General features: G+C 43.9%; 1 protein-coding gene across 2 annotated transcripts in view; it reads left to right on the top strand.

Moving 5' to 3' along the window:
- The window catches only part of LOC132405954 (unconventional myosin-If-like), a 158,653-nt gene that overhangs the window by 94,660 nt on the left and 38,665 nt on the right, over window positions 1–25,328 (top strand). For both annotated transcript variants that reach the window (XM_059990985.1, XM_059990986.1), the window contains 6 exons: window positions 12,282–12,362; window positions 15,142–15,228; window positions 18,073–18,156; window positions 22,603–22,770; window positions 23,586–23,671; window positions 24,369–24,450. In XM_059990985.1, the coding sequence (XP_059846968.1) occupies window positions 12,282–12,362; window positions 15,142–15,228; window positions 18,073–18,156; window positions 22,603–22,770; window positions 23,586–23,671; window positions 24,369–24,450 (588 nt within the window). The remainder of the gene's footprint in view (window positions 1–12,281; window positions 12,363–15,141; window positions 15,229–18,072; window positions 18,157–22,602; window positions 22,771–23,585; window positions 23,672–24,368; window positions 24,451–25,328) is intronic.

Genomic DNA, 25,328 nt, shown 5'->3' with positions numbered 1-25,328 from the left:
ACCCTATTTTTCATTTACACACCTAAACTTTTCCCACTGAAAGGAACACAGGACCATTTTTTGTCATCACTCCTTTTAATTCAATTCTTTCAGTCCTGGGAGTCCTTGAATTCTTATTCCAAGGCCAAAATCTTGTTATCTTTCTAGTCAGATCTAGTTGCTAGTATAAGACAAGGCCAATACAACATCTTTTCACACCTCCTTTTACAGCCTTGATTACTTTGTTGTTTGTCTGTGTCCTACTCCACCGAATTTCAGTCTTTATTACTTTGTGTCTGTTCCCTGCTGGTGTTGTCGCCTGTGTTGAGTGGTTGGAGTGGAGTGTTGACCATAACAGTATGCATAAGACATAGGAGCAGAATTAGGCCATTCAGCACATCAGATCTGCTTTTCCTTTCCATCATGGCTGACTTTATTATCCCTCTCAACCCCATTCTCCTGCCTTCTCACCGTAACCTTTGACTTCCTGAATAAACAACCTATCGACCTCCACTTCAAATATACCCAAAGACCTGGCCTCCACAGACGTCTGTGACAATGAATTCCACAGATTCACTGCCTAAAAATATTCCTCTTCATCTCTGCTCTAAATGAAAATCCTCTACTCTGAGGCTGTGCCTCTGGTCCTATACTCCTCCACTGTAGGAAACACCCTCTCCGTGTCCATTCTATGAAAGCCTTTCAATATTCGAATGGCTTCAATGAGATCTCCCTCATTTTCTCTAAACTCCAGAGAATACAGGCCCAGAGGCATCAAATTGCATATTGTATATTGCTATGTGCTTTTTAATAATAGGCAGAGAACATCAGAAACCACAATATTAGATGAACAATTATTAATAATTTTTCAATAAGCTGACAACAGTAAAAATAGCTGCTTCTAAAAATAATTTTGTGAATTAAATTTACATTATCATTTCATATTTTTATAAATAGGAAAATTTACGTGATTTTTATAAATTACCTGGATGAGGAAGTGGGGGGATGGGTTAGTAAGTTTGCTGATGACACAAAGGTTGGGGTGTTGTGGAAAGTGTGGAGGGCTGTCAGAGGTTACAGCGGGACAGTGATAGAATGCAAAACTGGGCTGAGAAGTGGCAGATGGAGTTAACTCAGTTAAGTGTGAAGTGGATCATTTTGGTAGGTCAGATATAATGGCAGAATATAGTATTAATGGTAAGACTCTTGACGGTGTGGAGGATCAGAGAGATCTTGGGGTCTGAGTCCGTAGGATGCTCAAAGCAGCTGCGCAGGTTGACTCTGTGGTTAAGAAGGCGTATGGTGTATTGGTCTTCATCAATCGTGGAATTGAATTTTGGCACCGAGAGGTAGTGTTGCAGCTATATAGGACACTAGTCAGACACCAATTGGAGTACTGTGCTCAGTTCTGGTCACCTCACTACAGGAAGGATGTGGAAGCCATAGAAAGGGTGCAGAGGAGATTTACAAGGATGTTCCCTGCATTGGGGAGCATGCCTTATGAGAGTAGGTTGAGCGAACTCGGCCTTCTCTCCTTGGAGCGACAGAGGATGAGAGGTGACCTGATAGAGGTGTATAAGATGATGAGAGGCATTGATCATGTGGATAGTCAGAGGTTTTTTCCCAGGGCTGAAATGGTTGCCACAAGAGGACACAGGTTTAAGGTGCTGGGGAGTAGGTACAGAGAAGATGACATAGGTAAGTTTTTTACTCAGAGAGTGGTAAGTGCATGGAATGCGCTGCCAGCAACAATGGTGGAGGTGGATACAATAGGGTCTGTTAAGAGACTTTTGGATAGGTACATGGAGCTTAGAAAAATAGAGGGCTAGGGGTAAGCCTAGTAATTTCTAAGGTAGGGACATGTTTGGCACAACTTTGTGGGCTGAAGGGCTTGTATTGTGCTGTAAGTTTTCTATGCTTCTATATTTTGTTTAAAATTTCTAATCACGAATTTGTAAAATGTTATTTCTGGTAAACAAAATCAGTAGAAATAATAACAACACCACAGTGCACAGACACAAAAGATTCTGCAGATGCCAGAAATATTGAGCAAAACACACACACACACACACACACACACACACACAAAATAGACAATAGACAGTAGGTGCAGGAGTAGGCCATTCGGCCCTTCTAGCTAGCACCGTCATTCACTGTGATCATGGCTGATCATACACAGTCAATATCCCGTTCCTGCCCTCTCCCCATATCCCTTGATCCCGCTATCTATGAGCTCTATCTAACTCTCTCTTGAATGCATCCAGAGACTTGGCCTCCACTGCCTTCTGGGGCAGAGCATTCCACATATCCACCACTCTCTGGGCGAAAAAGTTTTTCCGCATCTCTGTTCTAAATGGCCTACCCCTTATTCTTAAACTGTGGCTTCCAGTTCTGGACTCACCCATCAGTGGGAACATGCTTCCTGCCTCTAGCGTGTCCAATCCCTTAATAATCTTATATGTTTCAATCAGATCCCCTCTCATCCTTCTAAATTCCAGTGTATACAAGACCAGCCGCTCCAATCTTTCAACATATGACAGTCCCGCCATTCCGGGAATTAACCTTGTGAACCTACGCTGCACTCCCTCAATAGCAAGAATGTCCTTCCTCAAATTTGGAGACCAAAACTGTACACAATACTCCAGGTGGGGTCTCACAAGGGCCCTGTACAGCTGCAGAAGGACCTCTTTACTCCTATACTCAATTCCTCTTGTTATAAAAGCCAGCATGCCATTAGCTTTCTTCACTGCCTGCTGTACCTGCATGCTTGCTTTCATTGACTGATGTACAAGAACACCTAGATCTTGTTGTACTTCCCCTTTTCCTAATTTGACTCCATGTAGATAGTAATCTGCCTTCCTGTTCTTGCCACCAAAGTGGATAACCTCACATTTATCCACATTAAACTGCATCTGCTATACATTTGCCCACTCACCCAACCTATCCAAGTCACCCTGCATTCTCATAACATCCTCCTGACATTTCACACTGCCACCCAACTTTGTGTCATCAGCAAATTTGCTAATGTTACTTTTAATCCCTTCATCTAAATCATTAATGTATATTGTAAACAGCTGCAGTCCCAGCACTGAACCTTGCAGTACCCCACTGGTCACAGCCTGCCATTCCGAAAGGGACCCGTTAATCACTACTCTTTGTTTCCTGTCAGCCAGCCAATTTTCAATCCATGTCAGTACTCTGCCCTAATTTTGCCCACTAATCTCCTATGTGGGACTTTATCAAAAGCTTTCTGGAAGTCCAGGTACACTACATCCACTGGCTCTTCCTTGTTCATTTTCATAGTTACATCCTCAAAAATCTCCAGAAGATTAGTCAAGCATGATTTTCCCTTCATAAGTCCATGCTGACTCGGACTGATCCTTCTACTGCTATCCAAATGTGTCGTAATTTCCTCTTTTGTAATTGACTCCAGCATCTTTCCCACCACTGACGTCAGGCTAACTGGTCTATAATTCCCCGTTTTCTCTCTCCCTCCTTTCTTGAAAAGTGGGACAACATTAGCCACCCTCCAATCAGCAGGAACTGTTCCTGAATCTGTAGAACATTGGAAAATGATTACCAATGCATCCACGATTTCTAGACCCACCTCATTAAGTACCCTGGGATGCAGACCATCAGGTCCCGGGGACTTATCAGTCTTCAGACTCAACAGTCTATCCAACACCGTTTCTTGCCTAATATAAATTTCATCCTTTACCCTAGCTCCTTTGGCCACTATTACATCTGGGAGATTGTTTGTGTCTTCCCTAATGAAGACAGATCCAAAACACCTGTTCAACTCATCTGTCATTTCCTTGTTCCCCATAATAAATTCACCCGCTTCTGTCTTCAATGGCCCAATTTTGGTCTTAACTATTTGTTTGCTATTCACATACCTAAAGAAGCTTTTACAATCCTCCTTTATATTCTTGGCTAGTTTACCTTCGTACCTCATTTTTTTTCTTGGCATATTGCCTTTTTTGTTATCTTCTGTTGCTCTTTAAAAGCTTCCCAGTCCTCCGGTTTCCCGCTCATCTTTGCTATGTTATACTTATTCTCTTTTATTTTTATACTGCCCTTTACTTCCCTCGTCAACCACGGGCGCCCCTTACTCCCCTTAGGATCTTTCTTCCTCTTTGCAATGAACTGATCCTGCACCTTCTGCATTATTCCCAGAAATACCTGTCATTGTTGTTCCACTGTCTTCCCTACTAGGGTATTGTTCCATTGAACTTTGGCCAGTTACTCCCTCATAACTCCATAGTTCCCTTTGTTCAACTGTAATACTGATACATCTGATTTTCCCTTCTCCTTCTCAAACTGTAGGTTAAAACATACCATATTATGGCCACTATCCCCTAATGGTTCCTTTACCTCAAGGTCCCTGATCAAATCTGGTTCATTGCACAACACTAAATCTAGAATTGCCTTCTCCCTGGTATGCTCCAGTACAAGCTGTTCTAAGAATCCATCTCGGAGGCACTCCACAAACTCCCTTTCTTGGGGTTCAGTACCATTCTGATTCTCCCAGTCTACCTGCATGTTGAAATCCCCCATGACAACTGTATCATTACCTTTGCGACATGCCAATTTTAACTCTTCATTCAACTTACACCCTACATCCAGACTGCTGTTTGGGGGCCTGTAGATAACTCCCATTTGGGTCTTTCTACCCTTAGAATTTCTCAATTCTATCCATACTGACTCTACATCCCCTGATTCTATGTCCCCCCTAGCAAGGGACTGAATATCATTCCTCACCAACAGATCCACCCCACCCCCTCTGCCAGTCAGTCTGTCCTTTCGATAAGATGTATATCCTTGAATATTCATTTCCCAGGCCCTGTCCGCTTGAAGCCATGTCTCAGTTATTCCCACAACATCATACTTGCCTATTTCCAACTGAGCCTCAAGCTCATCTACTTTGTTCTTTATACTTCGTGCATTCATATATAATACTTTTAATTTGTTACTCCCCTCTCCTTTCATATCAATTCCTATCTTACTTGGCCATATTGTATGATCTCTTCTTGAGCTTTCTACTCCATTGATTCTGTTGTCCTTTTTAACTTTTCTTATTTTCACTTTCCCTTTAACTCCATCCTTATATTTCCAGTTCATCCCCTCCCCCCCCACTACTTAGTTTAAACACATCCGTGTTGCAGTGGCAAACCTGTCTGCCAGAATGCTGGTCCCCCACCTATTAAGGTGCAACCCGTCCCTTTTGTACAATTCACCCCTACCCCAAAACAGATCCCAGTGGTCTAAGAATGTAAATCCTTGCTTCCTGCACCAGTTCCTCAGCCACACATTCAGATCCATTATCTCCCTGTTCCTGCCCTCTCCAGCATGAGGAACTGGAAGCAAACCAGAGATAACCACCCTGGAAGTACTGCTTTTCAGCCTTCTTCCGAATTCTCTGAAGTCCCGCTGCAGAATGTCCTTCCTCTTCTTCCCGATGTCATTTGTGCCGACATGCACTACCACTTCCGGCTGTTCACCTTCACCCTTGAGGATTCCCTGCAATCGGTCCGTGATGTCCTGGATCCTAGCACCAGGAAGGCAATATACCATCCTTAAATCTCGCCTGTTGCCGTAGAAATCCCTTTCCATACCTCTTACTATGGAGTCCCCTACTACCATGGCTCTTCCTGATGTCTGATTCCTCAGCTCTGCTTCTGCACCAATTTTCGGCTCGCAGACCTGTCCGCCTCTCAGACTGACAGTATCTTCTGTCCTGACAGCTTCCAAGAAGGTGAATCTGTTTACGAGAGGTACATCCCCTGGGGTCTCCTGTACTTCAAGCATCCTTTCTTTCCTCATCATCGCCCCCTTTCTCTCTTCCGGTATCCTCGGTGAAACGACCTCACTGTAGGTCCTGTCCAGAAAACCCTCGTTTTCGCGGATAAACCTGAGGTCATCCAGTTCTTTCTTCAGTGCTGCAACATGCTCCTTCAGAAGCTGAATCTGGACACACTTTCCACAGCTGTAGCAGCCGGGGGCACCATCAGTGTCCCTGACCTCCCACATCATGCACGTAGTACACTGAATCAGCTTAGCGGTCATGTCTTCACCCTCTGCAATTGTGCCTGGTGTAGTCTCCTTCCTCAGCCTCCTCGCTGAAGACTCTCGAGCCAAAGACTAGCACTTTTCACACCAGGCGCTTCCCTCGTCCAAGCTGCTTCCCAACACACGTACGCACTCACACACACAACACACAAACACACACACATACACACACACAACACACACACACTCACACACACAACACACACGCACAGACACGCGCACACAGAGAGACACACACACACAACACACATACACTCAGACATACACACACGTACACACACACAAACATGCACACGCACACACACACACACACACACACACACACACACACACACACACATACACAACACACACATGCACACACACAGACACATGCATGTGCACATGCGCACAAAATTCTGGAGATACTCAGCAGGTCAGTCTGCATCTATGGACGGTAATGAACAGTCAATGTCTCAGAGCGCAGTCCCTCATCAGTATTCAGCATTTCCCTCCACAGATGCTACTTGACCTACTGGGTTCCTGCAGCACCTTGTGTGTGTTACACAGGGAGTGGCTGGGTGATGTTCCCTCCCTGACAGTGTCTGCTTCAGGCCACTCCTGGTCCTGGGTAATGTTTTGTAGTCTGCTTTCAGTGGGGACTGACTGCAGTTGTACTCTGTGAGCACCAGGGTCCTGAGTGGGGCTTCTCGCACTGGTCCTTCCAGGGTCATTACAGTCAGGAGACACTTGTTCCAATACTGAGGATCGTGCATGTACACAGACTGCAGAGGCGGAACATCACTTTAAACCACTTTGCTGAGAAACTAATTGAAATCCCAATTTAAATGAGTTTCCAACTGAATGACCAGGGTAGCAGAATGGGATTTAAGCTTTCATTAACAAACCAATGAACAACTCCTCCAAAACCTCTAACTAGCCCGATGCAGGGTTTCAATCTAAAATAATAATTTTTATAATAATAATTTCTCTCCAGTTTGAGCTAGTTTTTAGTAAAAGACAACCATGTTCCTTGTCATTTTCTTGAGTTGTTCTTCACTTCATAAATACCCATGACCAACATACCTCCAGACAGTAGCCAGGATGTGGGCTACAGATTACAGTGGGAGATAGAAAAGGCACGTCAACAAGGCAGTGTTACATTAGTCATGGAAGATTTCAATATGCAGACCGACTGGGAAAATCAATTTGATGCTGGATCTCAAGAGAGAGAATTTGGGGAATGCCTCCAAGATAGCTTTTTTGGAGCAGTTTGTGATTGAGCTCACTAGGGGATCAGCAATTCTGAATTGGATGTTGTGTAATGTACCAGAAATGATTAGGGAGAGGAAGGTAAAGGAACACTTACTGATCATAATATGATGGAATTCACCCTGCAATTTGAGAAGGAGAAGCTGAAGTCAGATGTATCAGTATTACAATGGAGTAAAGGGAATTATAGAGGCATGAGAGAGGAATTAGCCCAAGTTGATTGGAAGGCGACACTGGCAGGGATGATGGTAAAGTAGCAGTAGCTGGAGTTTCTGAGAGCTAATCTAAAGGCACAGTATAGACACACACTAAAGAGGAAGAAGTAAAGGCAGGATGATGTAACCCTGACTGATAAGAGAAGTCAAGGCCAGCATAGAAGCAAACGCGAGGGCACATAATTTAGCAGAAGTTAGAGGGAAGTTAGAGGATTGGTAAATTTTTAAAAACCAACAGAAGGAAACTTAAAAAAACCACAAGGGAAGAAAAGATGAAATATGAAGGTAAGCTAGCCAATAGTATCAAAAGTTATACCAAAAGTTTTTTTTCCAGATATATAGAGTTAAAGAGAGGCGACAGTAGATATTAGACCACTGGAAAGTAATGCTGGAGAGAAAGTAATGGGCAGCAAGGAAATGGCAAATGAACTGAATAAGTATTTTGCATCAGTCTTCACTGTGGAAGACACTAGTAATATGCCGGAGGTTTGAGAGTGTCAGAGCAGAAGTGAGTGCAGTTGCTATTACTGGAGAGAAGGTGCTTGGGAAACTGAAAGGTCTGAAGATAGGAAAGTCACCTGGGCCTACATTTCAGGGTTCTAAGAGAGGTAGCTAAAGAGATTGTGAAGGCAGTAATAATGAACCTCCAAGAATCAATAGATTCTGTCATGGTTCCAGAGGACTGGAAAATTGCAAATATCACTCCACACTTCAAGAAGGAAAGGAAGCAGCAGAAAGGAAATTACAGGCCAGTTAGCCTGACCTTGCTGGTTGGAAAGATGTTGGAGTCAATTGTTAAAGATGTGGTTTCATGGTACTTGGAGGCACATGACAAAATAGGCCAAAGTCCACATGGTTTCCTTAAGGGAAAATCTTGCCTGACAAATCTGGTGAAATTCTTTGAAGAAATAACAAGCAGGATAGACAAATGAGAATTGATTGATGTTGTGTACTTGGATTTTCAGAAGGCCTTTGTCAAAGTGCCGCGCATGAGGCTGCTTAACAAGCTACAAGCCCATGGTATTACAGAAAAGATTTTAGCATGGATAAAGGAATGGCTGATTGGCAGGAGGCAAAGAGTGGGAAATAAAGGGAGACTTTTCTGATCGGCTGCTGGTGACTGGTGGTGTTCCACAGGAGCCTGTGTTAGGACCGCTTCTTTTTTTTGTTATATGTCAATGATTTGGATGATGAAATTGATGGCTTTATTGCAAAGTTTGCAGACAATATGAAGATAACTGGAGAGGCAGGTAGTTTAGAGGAAGTAGAGAGTCTGCAGAAGAACTTAAACAGATTAGGAGAATGGGCAAAGCAGTGGCAGATGGAATACAGTATCAGGAAGTGTATGGTCATGCACTGTGGTAGAAGGAATAAAAGCATAGATTATTTTCTAAATGGGGAGAAATTTTAAAAATCTGTGGTGCAAAGAGATGTAGGAGTCCTTATGCAGGATTCTTTAAAGGTTACCTTGCAGGTTGAGTCAGGTGAGGAAGGCAAATGCAATGTTAGCATTCATTTCAAGAGGACTGGAATATAAAAGCAATGATGTATTGCTGGAGCTTTATAAGGCCTCACTTGGAATATCATGAACAATTTTGGGCCCCTTATCTAAGAAATGCTGACATTGGAGAGGGTTCAGAGGACGTTCACGAGAATGATTCCAGGAATAAAAGAATTATCATATGAGGACTGATTGATGGCTCTGGAATTCTCACTGTAATTCAGAAGAATGAGGGGGGATCTTGTTAAAAGCCTATTGAATACTGAAAGGCCTTGATAGAGTGGATGTGGAGAGGACTTTTTCTTTGGTGGGAGAGTCTAGGACCAGAGGCCGCAGCCTCAAAATAGAGGGACGTCAATTTAGAACAGAGAGGAAGAGAAATTTCTTTAGCTAAAGGATGGTGAGTCTGTGGAATTTGTTGTCACTGGCAGCTGTGGAGGCCAGGTCAATGGGTGTATTTAAGGCGAGGTTGGTAGATTTTTGATATGTCAGGCATGAAAGGTAATGGGGAGAAAGCAGGAGAATAGGTTTGAGAGGGAAATGGATCAACCAGTGTGATGTAGCAGTGCAGACTTGATGGGCCAAAAGGCTTAATTCTGTTCCTATGTCTTATGATATTATGGTCTAAAATATCAGCAATTCCTTTCCTTCCACAAATGCTGTTCAACCCATTGAGTTCCTCTAGTAGGAAAGGCCATTACACATAGAAGCAGAATTAGGCCATTTGGTCCATTAACTCTCTCTAGGGAACTATGGAGCTATGAGGGAGTGGCTGGCCAAAGTTCAATGGAACAATAACCTAGCAGGGAAGAAAGTGGAACAACAATGGCAGGTATTTCTGGGAATAATGCAGAAGGTGCAGGATCAGTTCATTCCAAAGAGGAAGAAAGATCCTAAGGGGAGTAAGGGGTGGCCGTGGCTGACAAGGGAAGTAAAGGGCAGTATAAAAATAAAAGAGAAGAAGCATAATAAAAGAAAACATAGCAAAGATTAACAGGAAACCGAAGGACTGGGAAGCTTTTAAAGAGCAACAGTAGATAACAAAAAAGGCAATACGCCAAGAAAAAATGAGATACGAAGGTAAACTAGCCAAGAATATAAAGGAGGATTGTAAAAGCTTCTTTAGGTATGTGAATAGCAAACAAATAGTTAAGACCAAAGTTGGGCCATTGAAGACAGAAGCGGGTGAATTTATTATGGGGAACAAGGAAATGGCAGATGAGTTGAACAGGTACTTTGGATCTGACTTCACTAGGGAAGACACAAACAAACTCCCAGATGTAATAGTGGCCAAAGGAACTAGGGTAAAGGATGAACTGAAGGAAATTTATATTAGGCAAGGTGTTGGATAGACTGTTGAGTCTGAAGGCTGATAAGTCCCCGGGACCTGATGGTCTGCATCCCAGGGTACTTAACGAGGTGGCTCTAGAAATCGTGGATGCATTGGTAATCATTTTCCAATGTTCTACAGATTCAGGAACAGTTCCTGCTGATTGGAGGGTGGCTAATGTTGTCCTACTTTTCAAGAAAGGAGGGAGAGAGAAAACAGGGAATTATAGACCAGTTAGCCCGACGTCAGTGGTGGGAAAGATGCTGGAGTCAATTACAAAAGAGGAAATTACGACATATTTGGATAGCAGTAGAAGGATCAGTCCGAGTCAGCATGGACTTATGAAGGGAAAATCATGCTTGACTAATCTTCTGGAGATTTTTGAGGATGTAACTATGAAAATGAACAAGGAAGAGCCAGTGGATGTAGTGTACCTGGACTTCCAGAAAGCTTTTGATAAAGTCCCACATAGGAGATTAGTGGGCAAAATTAGGGCAGAGTACTGACATGGATTGAAAATTGGCTGGCTGACAGGAAACAAAGAGTAGTGATTAACGGGTCCCTTTCAGAATGGCAGGCTGTGACCTGTGGGGTACTGCAAGGTTCGGTGCTGGGACCGCAGCTGTTTACAATATACATTAATGAATTTGATGAAGGGATTAAAAGTAACATTAGCAAATTTGCTGATGACACAAAGTTGGGTGGCAGTGTGAAATGTCAGGAGGATGTTATGAGATTGCAGGGTGACTTGCAGGTTGGGTGAGTGGGCAAATGTATGGCAGATGCAGTTTAATGTGGATAAATGTGAGGTTATCCACTTTGGTGGCAAGAACAGGAAGGCAGATTACTATCTACATGGAGTCAAGTTAGGAAAAGGGGAAGTACAACAAGATCTAGGTGTTCTTGTACATCAGTCAATGAAAGCAAGCATGCAGGTACAGCAGGCAGTGAAGAAAGCTAATGGCATGCTGGCTTTTATAACAAGAGGAATTGAGTATAGGAGTAAAGAGGTCCTTCTGCAGCTGTACAGGGCCCTGGTGAGACCCCACCTGGAGTATTGTGTGCAGTTTTGGTCTCCAAATTTGAGGAAGGACATTCTTGCTATTGAGGGAGTGCAGCGTAGGTTCACAAGTTAATTCCCGGAATGGCGGGACTGTCATATGTTGAAAGATTGGAGCAACTGGGCTTGTGTACACTGGAATTTAGAAGGATGAGAGGGGATTTGATTGAAACATAGATGATTATTAAGGGATTGGACACGCTGGAGGCAGGAAGCATGTTCCCACTGATGGGTGAGTCCAGAACTAGAGGCCACAGTTTAAGAATAAGGGGTAGGCCATTTAGAACAGAGATGTGGAAAAACTTTTTCACCCAGAGAGTGGTGGATATGTGGAATGCTCTGCCCCAGAAGGCAGTGGAGGCCAAGTCTCTGGATGCATTCAAGAGAGAGTTAGATAGAGCTCTTACAGATAGTGGGGTCAAGGGATATGGGGAGAGGGCAGGAACGAGGTACTGACTGTGTATGATCAGCCATGATCACAGTGAATGGCGGTGCTGGCTAGAAGGGCCGAATGGCCTACTCTTGCACCTACTGTTTACTGTCTATTATCTGTTCCTCCATTCCAATGTAGTTGATTTATTGTCCTTCTCCCCGTAACCTGTGACACCCTGACTAGTCAGGAACCTTATCAACCTCCACTTTAAATATGGTCAATGACTTGGCCTCAGCAGGTGTCCAAGGCAATGAATTCCTCTTCACATCCTCTCTATCAATTCCTATCAACGTTTGATTGAAATGTTCAAACAAATTCAATTGAAAGTTTGTTACCTTTAACTTTTCAAACTGGATCTTTTAATGGAGGGTTACTTATTCCTCTGAATTACCCAACCATTTTAATTCCTTCTATAATGATATTGTGTTCGTCCTTCATTTTAGGCTGTCAACAAAGCTATGCAGAAGCCATACGAAGAATTCAGTATTGGAGTGCTGGATATTTACGGGTTTGAAATTTTCCGGGTAAGATATAAAACTTCAATCCCTCGCTTCTCCACAGAAATCTTGAAGTTGCTTTCTCACTGAGCCTCTGCTTCTCCCGATTATAGTGTGTAGTGTGATCACTCTGATGTTCTCCTAAGGGGTTGTCAGGTGGCTGTAGGTGCCGATCCAGGATCCAGATGCTCTGGTGCAGTGTGCACGTGCGTAAGCAGTGGTTGGGAGTTTTGGACATTGAGCCTCCTTTCACTGCTGCCACTTGTTCTCTGTGGCACAGTGAAGGTCGATCTCATGCAGCAGAGATCCCTCTTGAGCAGATTTCCTCCAGGTGTATCTATTGAGTCCAATGTCTTCCCAGTTTTTAAATTTAATGTAGAATTTCTGTACAACACTCACAAAATGCTAATTTGATGTTATCTTTGAAGCATTTCCTTTGCCCACCGGGGGTTCGCTGACCTTCCTTAAACTGGGCGTAAAGGATCTGTGTAGGGAGATGTGAGTTAGACATCCAGATGACATGACCTATCCATTGGAGTTGTTGCTTTATCACGGTGGAAATGCTGTTCCCTTTGGCCTCCTCCATTACTCTGGTGCTAGTGTGTCTGCCCTTCCAGCGGACCCGCAAAATCTTTCATAAGGATCCTTGTTCCCGGGCTTTCAGGTGTCTGCTGTAGGTGGCCCATGATTCATCTCCGGACAGTCATGTAGAAAGGATGGCTGCTCTATAGACCAAAAGTTTTGTTTGGAGCTGTAGGTCACGGTCTTCAATAACTCTTTTCCTTAATTCTGTATGGACTCCACTTGCTCTACTCAGGTGCTGCTCGATCTCTTTACTTATTGTATGAATTGCAAATAGCAATGAAATTGGAGGAATTTCATTAAAATTCCATCCCTAACTCATTGCCAGGACAGAGGACACATGTTGAATTGTTGGTGGTGAGGATCTATAGCTTTTGGTGAGAGGGTGTGTGATTTAAATTGTGGGGTCTTTCAGAGTGGTCATTTTAATAATTATAAACCAGCAAAAACAGGCATATGGTTAGAGAGCCAGATGTTATCCATGGGTCTGACCTGCCATAATCTTCCTGCAACCTTCTATTCTATACTTCTCAGTAGTAAAACATGGGATTGGATGAGTTTTATACAAAGAGGGACTGGACAGAATATCCCATCTTCACTACTGGGGCATAGGCTGCTGACTGTAGCTCACCAGTGCCCTCTGTCCTGGGCCAGTCTTTCACATTGTCTCGGTGTAGCCCATCTGTTTGCTGTATCCTTCCTCTCCCAGGGATAAAGTCTTTCGAGCTTCTGTTGGTGTTCCTGCAGCTCTTGGATTTTATGGGGTGGGGTTGCAAGACCCACAACGAACCCTCCTCCTTTCACAGCCAGGTTTGAGACTGTCCATGAAGGAGTCAGAATATCCCAACCACAAGGTCCTCCAGCATCCTTTCTATCCCTCTTTGAAAGCAATTCCCTGCCCCTCGCTCCAGTGTCTCAGCCAATCAAGTCCTCTCTCAGAGTGAGTGTACAGGTGCGTGGGGCAATTTAAAACCTCCCTGACACACACTGCCCGGATGGAGACACACTGGCACGTTGGTTTTAATTTTACCCAGGTTCCATTTCAACCTGTCACTGACACTTAACTTTTTCTGTAAGAACAATGATAAGACCATAAGACATAGGAGCAGAATGAGGCTTTTCAGCCCATCGAGTCTGCTCGACCATTTCATCATGGCTGATTTATTATCTATCTCAACCCATTCTCCTACCTTCTCCCCATAACCTTTGATGCCCTGACTAACCAAGAACCGATCAACCTCTGGTTTAAATATACCCAATGACTTGGCCTCCACAGCCATCTCTGGCAATGAATTCCACAGACTTACCACATTTTGGCTAAAGAAATTCCTCCTCATCTCAATTCTAAATGGACATCCCTCTGTTCTGAGGCTTTGTCCACTGTTCCTAGACTCCTCCACTATAGGAAACATCCTCTTCACATCCAGCCTATCTAGCTCTTTCAGTATTCGATAGGTTTCAATGAGATCCCCGAATAATGATGATAACACCCGTCAAATCCTGGGGAGATTTATAGTAAGACACTGGCTCAAGGTCCTAAGGGACATTTTTTTGTGGTTGAGACCCAAGAGACTGCAGATGCTGGAATCTGGTATAGATAGGATGGGCCGATTGGATCTCCAGTGTGCAATGCCAATATTTGAGGTTCAGGAACAGTTACTACCCCTCAGCCATCAGGCTTCTCAACCAGAGGGATAACTTCACTCAACTTTACTCAATTTCACTCACCTCAACACTCCCACAACCTATGGACTCACTTTCATGGACTTTTCATCTCATGTTCTCGGTATTTATTGCTTATTTATTAAATTATTATTTTTCTGTCTTTTTGTATGTGCACAGTTTGTTGTCTGTTGCATATGGGTTGTTTGTCCATCTTGGGTGTGGTTTTTCATTGATTCAGTGGTTTTTCTCTGTATTTATCAGAACCAGAATCAGGTGATCCAAGGCTGAGTGGAGAGCCAGTGACCTATTGTGGTGATTTGCAGATTGCAGCAGGTTCAGATCCTTGCTTAGGCTGGAGTTGATTTTAGCCATGACCAACCTCTCAAATCACTTCATCACAGTAGATATCAGTGTCACTGGGTAATAGTTATTGAGGCAGCTTACCCTGCAGTGATTGCCCACAAGAAAGTTAATCTCAGGGTTGTATATGGTGACATATATTTACTTTGAACTTTGAACTTTTGATGTTTAAGAATAATATTTTCCTTCTCTGTCACAGAAAAATGGGTTTGAACAATTCTGCATTAATTTTGTGAATGAGAAGCTCCAGCAGATTTTCATTGAATTAACCCTGAAGGCAGAACAGGTAAGAAAGTCATGACAAGCATTGTCAATCTATTAGTCAGTGTTAACATTACCTGAGTAAAATTTTGGGGGTTCTAAACTTTGCTTCTGAAGAGATACTCAACTTTTAATTAAAAGTGTTACAAATCATACAGTGTTGCAGAGTGTTTCTGATCCGCGCATGGCCGAGTTCTGGTGAAAACAGAGTGAGGATGCAGAGTGCCCATTGCCCACTGCTAGGTTCTTGCACCTTTCCAAGTGAGTTTGCCTGTGGGGTGTCTGACACACTGGTGTACAGATGGCCAAAAACAGGCAGATTCTCAGCCTACTGAACGTGGACTCTGATTGGGTGTTCAGCTTTGACGTCCAGAATCCAGGAACCTCTCCCCCTCCCAGCCTCATCCCATATGAGTCAGAATCAGAATCAGGTTTGCTATCACCAGCACATGTCGTGAAATTTGTTAACTTAGCAGTAGCAGTTCAATGCAATACATAATATAGAAGAAGAAGAAGAAGAAGAAGAAGAAGAAGAAGAAGAAAGAAAATAATAATAATAAATAGATAAGTAAATCAATTATAGTATACGTATATTGACTAGATTAAAAATCATTCAAAAACAGAAATAATACATATTTAAAAAGTGAGATAGTGTTCACAGGTTCAATGTTCATTTAGGAATTGGATGGCAGAGGGGAAAATACTGGTCTTGAAGAGCTGAGTGAGTGTCTTCAGGCTTTCTGTGCCTTCTACCTGATGGTAACAGTGAGAAAAGGGCATGCCCTGGGTGCTGGAGGTCCTTAATAATGGACACTGCCTTTCTGAGACACCGCTCCCTAAGGCCGTCCTGGGTATCTTATAGGCTTCTACCCAAGATGGAGCTGACTAGATTTATAGCCCTCTGCAGCCTCTTTCGGTCCTGTGCAGTAGCCTCCCCCCTATATACCAGACAGTGATGCAGCCTGTCAGAATGCTCTCCACAGTACAACTATAGAAGTTTTTGAGTGTATTTGTTGACATGCCAAATCTCTTCAAACTCCTAATAAAGTATAGCCTCTGTCTTGCCTTCTTTATAACTACGTCAATATGTTGGGGCCAGGTTAGATCCTTAGAGATCTTGACACCCAGGAACTTGAAAATGCTAACTCTCTCCACTTCTGATCCCTCAATGAGGATTGGTATGTGTTCCTTCATCTTACCCTTCCTGAAGTCATCAATCGGCCCTTTTGTTTTACTGATGTTGAGCCAAGACCCCTTCCTGGTGGTGCTCAATAGCCCAGTGTGTGATGAAAAAGAAGGCAGGTAAGTGTGCACGAGCACCCAGACTGGTGAGAGTGCACGAGCATCCTGACTAGTGAGTGTGCCAGAGCATCCAGGCTGGTGAGTGTTCAAGAGCATGCTGGCTGCTGAGTATGTGAGAGCATCCTGACTGCTGAGTGTACGAGAGCATCCTGGTTGGTGAGTGTACGAGAGCATGCTGGCTGGTGAGTGTGCGAGAGCATCCTGGCTGGTGAGTATGTGAGAGCATCCTGACTGCTTAGTGTACGAGAGCATCCTGGCTGGTGAGTGTGCGAGAGCATCCTGGCTGGTGAGTGTGTGAGAGCATCCTGGCTGGTGAGTGTACGAGAGCATCCTGGCTGGTGAGTGTGCAAGAGCATCCTGGCTGGTGAGTGTGCGAGAGCATCCTGGCTGGTGAGTGTGCGAGAGCATCCTGGCTGCTGAATGTACGAGAGCATCCTGGCTGCTGAGTGTTCAAGAGCATCCTGGCTGCTGAGTGTACTAGAGCATCCTGGCTGCTGAGTGTGCGAGAGCATCCTGGCTGGTGAGTGTGCGAGAGCATCCTGGCTGGTGAGTGTGTGAGAGCATCCTGGCTGGTGAGTATGTGAGAGCATCCTGGCTGGTGAGTGTGCGAGAGCATCCTGGCTGCTGAGTGTTCGAGAGCATCCTGGCTGCTGAGTGTACAAGAGCATCCTGGCTGGTGAGTGTGCGAGAGCATCCTGGCTGCTGAGTGTACAAGAACATCCTGGCTGCTGAGTGTTCGAGAGCATCCTGGCTGCTGAGTGTACTAGAGCATCCTGGCTGCTGAGTGTGCGAGAGCATCCTGGCTGGTGAGTGTGCGAGAGCATCCTGACTGGTGAGTGTGCGAGAGCATCCTGACTGCTGAGTGTGCGAGAGCATCCTGACTGCTGAGTGTGTGAGAGCATCCTGGCTGGTGAGTGTGCAAGAGCATCCTGGCTGGTGAATGTGCAAGAGCATCCTGGCTGGTGAGTGTGCAAGAACATCCTGACTGGTGAGTGTGCAAGAGCATTCTGGCTGGTGAGTGTGAAAGAACCTCCTTACTGGTGTACAACAGCATCCTGACTGGTTGTGTCATGTCCTGGTACAGCGATTACAATGTGCAAGAATGCAGGAGGCTGCAGGAGAGTAGTGCACACAGCCCTTTCCACCACAGGAACAGTCCTTTCCACCAGTGACAGCATCTACAGGATGCAGCAAAGACCCCACCTTCTAGGTCATTCCATCTTCTCCCTGCTGCCATCAGGCAGGAGGTACAGAAGCCTGAAGCTGCAAACCAGCAGGTTCAACAACAGTTACTTCCTACAACCATGCCCAACCCTCCTCCTTTCACAGCTAGGCTTGGGATGTCCATGGAGGAGTTTGTGTTTGTGCAGGTGACAATAAATTCAACTTGCCTTGAATTGAGGCATGTCCTGCAAACATGTGTGCACGCAGAGGAGAGCCCATTGCCCACTGCTGGGTTCTTGCACCTTTCCAAGTGAGTTTGCCTGTGATGGCCCAAACATGGTCATGAAGACTGGGCCAAATTCCCAAGGCCTGGTGATGCATCCAATGTCTTTCTGGTCAACAGGAGGAATATGTACAAGAGGGGATAAAGTGGACGCCTATTGAATACTTCAATAACAAAGTTGTATGTGACCTGATTGAGAACAAGGTAAGCCATTTTGCCAAGTAAAGACAAAGAATGGTGGAAGTACTCAGCAGATCAGTCGGCGTCAAAGGTTCATTTATTATCGAAGTATGTATGCAGAGTACACCTCCGAGATTTGTCTTCTCCAGATAGTCATAAAAAACAGAAAACCATAATAGTTATAAGAAAAGCATCAATTCCCCCCTCCACCGCACAAAAAAGAAAAAGAATCTAAAACTAGCAAATGCCTACCTATCCCTCACATAAAAACTAACAGATCACCAACACAGAGAAACAACAAAAACATCAAACCCCAGCCCACCAATCAGCAACAAGAATATCAAACCACAAGCCCCTAGTCCACCAATCGGCAACAAGGACATCAAACCCCAAACCTCAGCCCACCAATGGGTGAGAACACAAAAAAATATAGAAGTGAAAGAGGACAATAGTAACTACAGTCCATAAATCTCAGAATTTCAGTAACAGCTCTGAGAGCATCTGTCCCCAGTAGCCTCTCTGAAGGAAATGACATGAAACAGCAGTCTCGCCAAGGGTAGCGACATGAACCAAAGGCCTCTTCAAGAAACACCTGCTCTCCTCCACATTTGCCTTGATCTTTCAATCAAGATGCATCAGTGTAGAGGAAAACAGTTAATTTCAGATGCTATCTCTACATTAGATTCAACATAAAGATTCTGGATTGTTTAATGTCATTTCTAGTACACAAGTGTAAAGGAGAATGAAATAATTATTACTCCAGATCCAATGCAGCACAAAAAAACATAATAAGATAAAGAACACATTAATAATTAAAAAACACATAAATATAAATACCTAAGGTAGCTTATACATACACATAAATTGACTGTCTGTTCATAAAGTGACACTAAGCATAGGAGTGTCTGTACATAAGGTGACTGACAGGAAATGATAAAGTAGTGGTGGTTGGGGTGTGGAGGGAGGGTTAGTGGGTGGAGGTGTTGATCAGCCTTACTGCTTGGGGGAAGTTACTGATTTTGAGTCTGGTGGTTCTGGTGTGAATGCTGCGTAGATAGGGAGTGGGACAAACTGTCCATTAGCAGGATGGATGGGATCCTTCATGATATTACTGACCCTTTTTCAGCACCTTTTTGTATATACAGCACTGTGCAAAAGTCTTAGGTGCATGTAAACAAATTCTGTAAAGCACAGATGCTTTCAAAAATAATGAAATGAAAAGTTTCTAAATATCAGAAATGTCTGTAAAGAGCAGTGAACAATAAAAAAGTAAATCAAATCAATATTTGGTGTGACCACCCTTTGCCTTTAAAACTGCCTCAGTTCGCTTAGGTACGCTGTTGTGCAGTTTTATAAGAAAATCAGTTAGTAGGTTGTTCCAGGCATCTTGGAGAACTTGCCACAGTTCTTCTGCAGACTTTGGCAGTCTCACTTGCTTCTCTCTCTCCAGGTAATCCCAGACAGCCTCAATAATGTGGAGATCAGGGAGGCCATACCATCTGAAACCACATAAATACTCTAGGGTGCGCAGTACTGTGTGTCCTTGATGGCAGGTCTGCTGGTGCTGGTGTGGCGTTGGGCAGTTTGGACTACTCGTTGTAAGCCTTCCTGTCCACCATAGTGCAATTTCCACACCAAACAATGATTAAGACCATAAGACATAGAAGCAGAATTCGGCCGTTTGGCCCATTGTGTCAACTCTGCCATGTCATCCATTTTCACTCTTAACCCCATTCTCTTGCCTTCTCTCCATAACCTTTCACGCCCTGACTAAACAAAAAACCTATTAACCTCTTTTAAATACACCCAATGACTTGGTCTCTGGCAATGAATTCCATAGATTAACCACCCTAGCCCAGGGGTTCCCAACCTTTTTCATCTATGGGTCCTTCTCATTAACTGAGGGGTCTGTGGAGCCCAGGTTGGAAATCCCTGGTCTAAAAGGACACTTCTCTATTATGAGGCTGTGCCCTCTGTTCCTAGACCCCACCACCATTTGAAGCATCCTCTCCACATCCACTCTATCTCAGCCTTTCACCATCCAATAGGTTTTTAAATGAGATCACAACCCCCCCCCCCCATTCTTCTAAATTCCAATTCTAGTGAGTACAGGCCCAGAGCCATCAAACTCGCTTCACACGATAACCCTTTCATCCCTAGAATCATTCTCCTGAACCTCTTCTAAACTTTCTTCTATGTCAGCAGATCCTTTCTTGGATAAGGGGCTCAAAACTGTTCACAATACTCCAAATGTGGCCTGGCCAGTACTTTATAAAGCCTCAACCTTACGTCCTCTCGAAATGAATGTCAAAATTGCATCCTTTCTCACCACCGAGTCAACCTGCACTACAGAGAATTTTGGGGAATTCTGGAATTGGGAACCTTTAGGGAATTCTGCAGGTAGACTGCCAAGTCCCTTTGCACCTCAGATTTTTAAATTTTCTGCCAAGAGAAATTTTTGTGGACTTATGAGGCCACTCAGCTGAGCATACCTACGCTTTCATTTCTTCTGTCAAAGTGCATGATCGTACGCTTCCCGACACTATATTCCATCTACCACACCTTTGTCATTCTCTTAATCTGGCTGTCCTTCTGCAGTCTCTCTTTATTACTTCAATACTATGGTACCTGTCCCTCCATCTATCTTTATAGATTAAGCTGTGATACACGTGCAAACAAATGCCCTTCAAAGGGAGTCATACAGAAGAGATCACAAACCAGTGCTCAAAGATCGGGTTTAGCAGCAATGAGGGGTCTCACGAAGGACTAAATGCTGGAGGAACTCAGAGAGTGGGTCAATGTTTCTGAACATTTTGGTGTTCACAGCTCTTATTCACTCTTGAGATTCTAATGGAATTAATGTGTAATTTAAACAATTTCCTTCTGGATCTTGTGAGTTAGAGTCATAGAATACTACAGCACAGAAACAGGCCCTTCAGCCCATTTAGTCCATGCTGAACTATTACTTTGCCTAGTCCCATCGACCTGCACCTGGACCATAACCCTCCATACCTCTCCCATGCATGCTCTTAACCAAATTTCTCTTAAATATTAAAATCGAAATCTCATCCACCCTTTGTGCTGGCAGCTCATTCCACACTCTTATGGACCCTCTTAGTGAAGAAGTTTACCCTCATGTTCCCCTTAAACTTTTCTCCATTCACCCTTAACCCATGACCTATGGTTGTAGTCCCACCCAACCTCAGTGGAAAAGGCCTGCTTGCATTTACCCTATCTACACCCTTTCTAATTTTGTATACCTTTATCAAATCTCCTTTCAACCTTCTACACTCCAGGGAATAAAGTTCTAACCTATTCAACCTTGCCCTGTAACATGGGTCCCTGTAAAGTGTTAAGTACCGTGTTGCCCCCTTTGGATGCTGGAAGTATCATTAATCCAACCAAGAGTTTCTAGTTCTCGCTAGTGGGAGTCTATAAGACAAAGGAGCAGAATTAAGCCATTCAGCAACATTTATTCTATACTTCCTTGCCACTCTATAATTCATTTCCTGATGACCAATATTGTAGAACACATGCCTACCTTACCATTCAATATGTTAATGTTCTCAACATCTGTTCCAGCTCCACATAACCCTCAATTCTTTGATCTTTCAAATATTGATCAATTTCCACCTTAAGTATATCCAATGATCCAGTCTCCACCACCCTCAGCAACAGAGAATTCCAGAGATGAGAGAAGTTATCAGTTTGAAATGACTTGAGCCCCCTTGTTTTCAGTTGATTATTTGTGAATATTGAAAGGTCTGGATAGAGTGGACATGGAGAGGATGTTTCTCATAGCGAGGAAGTCTAGGACCAGAGGGCACAGCCTCAGAATAGAGGGATATCCATTTAGAACAGGGATGAGGAGGAATTTCTTTAGCGTTGTGGAGGCCCAGTCATTGAGTATATTTAAAGTGGAAGTTGGTAGGTTCTTGATTAATCAGGATATCAAAGGTTATAGGGAGAAGGCAGGAGAATGGGGTTGAGAGGGATAATAAATCAGCCATGGTGGAGCAGACTCAATGGGCCGAATGGTTTAATTCTGCTCCTGTCTTATGGACTCCCATTAGCGAGGACTAGAAGCTCTTTGTTGGATTGTTGTTATCTCAGGCATCCAGAGGGGGCATCATGGGAGCATAATACTTTACAACACCAACTGTGAGATCAGGGTTCAATTCCCACCACTGTCTGTAAGGAGCTTGCACATTCTACCTGTGACCGTGCAGGTTTTCTCTGGGTTTTCTGGTTTCCTCCCACATTCCAATGGCGTACAGGCTATGATTAGTAAATAGTGTTGGATCTTGCTGACTCTTGTGGGCTTCCTCCAGCATATCCTCGCTGATTTGATTTGATGAAATCAGCACATTTCGCTGTGTGTATCAATATACGTGTGACTAATAGAACTTATCTAATTAAATCGAATCTAGTCCTCCACGTGCACTGTGCAACCTGTGTTCCCATTGGCAGAGTCCGCCTGGAATTATGTGCGTCCTGGATGATGTCTGTGCCACCATGCATGCCACGGGAGAAGGGGCAGATGCAACGTTGCTGCAGAAGCTCCAGGCTGCAGTAGGAGGCCACGATCATTTCAACAGCTGGAACCAAGGATTTATAATTCACCACTATGCTGGAAAGGTAATCCCAATTCTTGCACCATCCACTAATTCCATTGAACTAATCTTCCTCTATGGCATGAGTTCCCAAGCTGGGATCCATGAACCCATTGGCTGATGGCATAAAAATAAAGGTTGGGAACCCCTGCTCTATTGGCATTTTTACTGGGACGCTGCCTGGATTAGAAAGCGTGCCGTATGAGGAAAGGTTAAGTGATCTAGGGCTTTGCTCTTTGGAGAAATGGAGGATGAGAGATCTGGCCCCTCAAGGAATTGAATGTTTTGTAAACGATAGTAATCATATTTTAATCTGAAATCGTTAATAGTTTTGTGAACCGCTGATTATTGTTTCCTGAAGGTTGATAATTTCAATGACAATTGATATTTTCTTTGCAAGTTAACAATTAATTGTCTGCTTGTATTTTATATAATTGCCTATACCCAAATAACTGCCTAATTTGCTTCCTAGTGGTCATTGTATATATGTACCTGTATATGTAAGTTCAGTGTGTTCCCCTAGTGCAGAGGTTCCCAACCTGGGGTTCCTGAAGGTGCTCTTAACTGAACTCGTCTACCAATGAGAACAGCAGAGGCAGAATATCCAAACCCTCAATACTCTGCAGCATTATGTTAGCTTCCTTCCCAGCTCCCACAATTAGTCCATAAAGCTTGAAACCACTCTGCTGCCTGTTCCATTGTTGATGGTTACCCCGAAAAGAACAAAGAACATACCCTCAGAACACTGAAGGCTTCGAGAGCCAGGGAGAGAGAGTAAAGACAATGTTTTATTTCCTGGAGACTTGACGTCTGAGTTTTGTTTAACCTGTTTCATTGCAGGTATCCTACGATGTTAATGGATTCTGTGAGCGCAACAGAGATGTCCTCTTCACCGACCTGATAGAACTCATGCAAACCAGTGAATTGTAGGTTATTGATATTTGTCCTCTTGTTAGTTTCCGCTTTTGAAAACTCCCTAAGTTCACATTGGGACTGTGGTTTCTCTTGCGGTGTGTCAGTAGTTTTCCATACCTGTACCGAAGGTGATAGCTTGAGCCATCAGGAAGGGGTGTAGGACAGCCGCGTCGGGTCTGGTTCGGATTGGGATTGGAGCTTGGAGGGAGATTAGGGTTGGGGAAATGGGGAGCTGATGGCTGAAGAGTATTGGTCATAGGTGTAGGGGTCAGGGGTCTCATGGAACCAACTCGAAAGAGCAGTGGAGGCCTGGCACAGGTCAGCCGTGATCACACTGAGTGATGGGACAAGCCAGAGGGACAGCTGTAGTGTGACGGTTAGTGGAATGTTTGGCAAGGTCAGTGATTGTGTTCATTTCCCATCACTGTCTGTGAGGAGTTTGTACATTCTCCCTATGCCCACATGGGTTTCTTCCCACATTTCAAATAGGGATGTCTGGGTTAGGGTTAGTAAGTAGTGGGTATGCTATATTGGTGTCAGAAGCATGGTGACACTTGTGGGCTGCCCCAGCTCATCTTCAGACTGTGTTGGTCATTGACACAAGCATCGCATTTCACTCTGTTTGTGTTTGGATATTCTTGTGACAAATGAAGGGTATTTATATCTCTGTGTTTTCTCAATCTGATCCATGTGTGATTCTTCTTCCAGCCCCTTCATTCAATCCCTGTTCCCAGAAAATCTACAGAACGAGAAGAAAGGCCGACCAACCACAGCAAGCACGAAAATTAAGGTACTTTCCACGTGATAAAAAGCAAAGGTATTTCACACGCACTCGGTGAGAATTAATGAGACCATGTTGCAGATGCAGTCACATTAAACCACTCAGATCTCTCTCAGACCCTGAAATACTTTAATGTCTGTTGCAGAAAACAGGGTAGTGAATGGCACATGGTGATTTCTCATCCCCAGTGTCATATGTTCCTGCATTACAGCAGAACATGTCTGAAACACACAGTGAACACAGAACATAGAACAATTCAGCACAGGAACAGACCCTACAGCCCACAATGTTGTGCTGAAACAAGTAATTTAGTAATCCAATTGCCAACTGAACTAACCTCCCAAATCCCTCACATTCATGTGTTTATCTAAACATCTCTTAAAAATCCCTAATTGTCTGTCTCTACCATCACCTCAGACAGCGCATTCCAGGCCCCCTGGCATCTCTTTTAAAATTACCCCATCACCTTAAATACATGCCCTTTGGTATTAGATATTTCAACCCTTGGGAAAAGATACCGTCTGCTTATTTATCAGTGCCTCTCATATTCTGATCAACCTCTGTCAGATCTCCACTCAGCCTCTGCCAGTTCAGAGAAAACAACCCAAGTTTATCCAGCTTCTTGTTAGATATCACACGCCCTCTAATCCAGGTAACATCCTGGTAAACCTCTTACGCATATTCTCCAAAGCCTCAACATTCTTCCTATAGTGGGTGACCAGAATTGTAATGAATATTCCAGATGCAGCCCAACTAGAGTTTGATAAAGCGGCAACGTAATTTCCTGACTTTTAAACTCAATGCCTCAGCTAATAAAGGCAAGCAGGCCATGTGCCTTCTTAACCACCTTATTGACCTGTTTAGCCACTTCCAGCAAGCTATGGATA

Source organism: Hypanus sabinus, chromosome 16, assembly GCF_030144855.1.
Source record: "Hypanus sabinus isolate sHypSab1 chromosome 16, sHypSab1.hap1, whole genome shotgun sequence".
Taxonomy (NCBI): Eukaryota; Metazoa; Chordata; class Chondrichthyes; order Myliobatiformes; family Dasyatidae; genus Hypanus; species Hypanus sabinus.
Note: the sequence above shows the minus strand (reverse complement) of the source record. Positions and strands in the feature narration are given on the sequence as shown.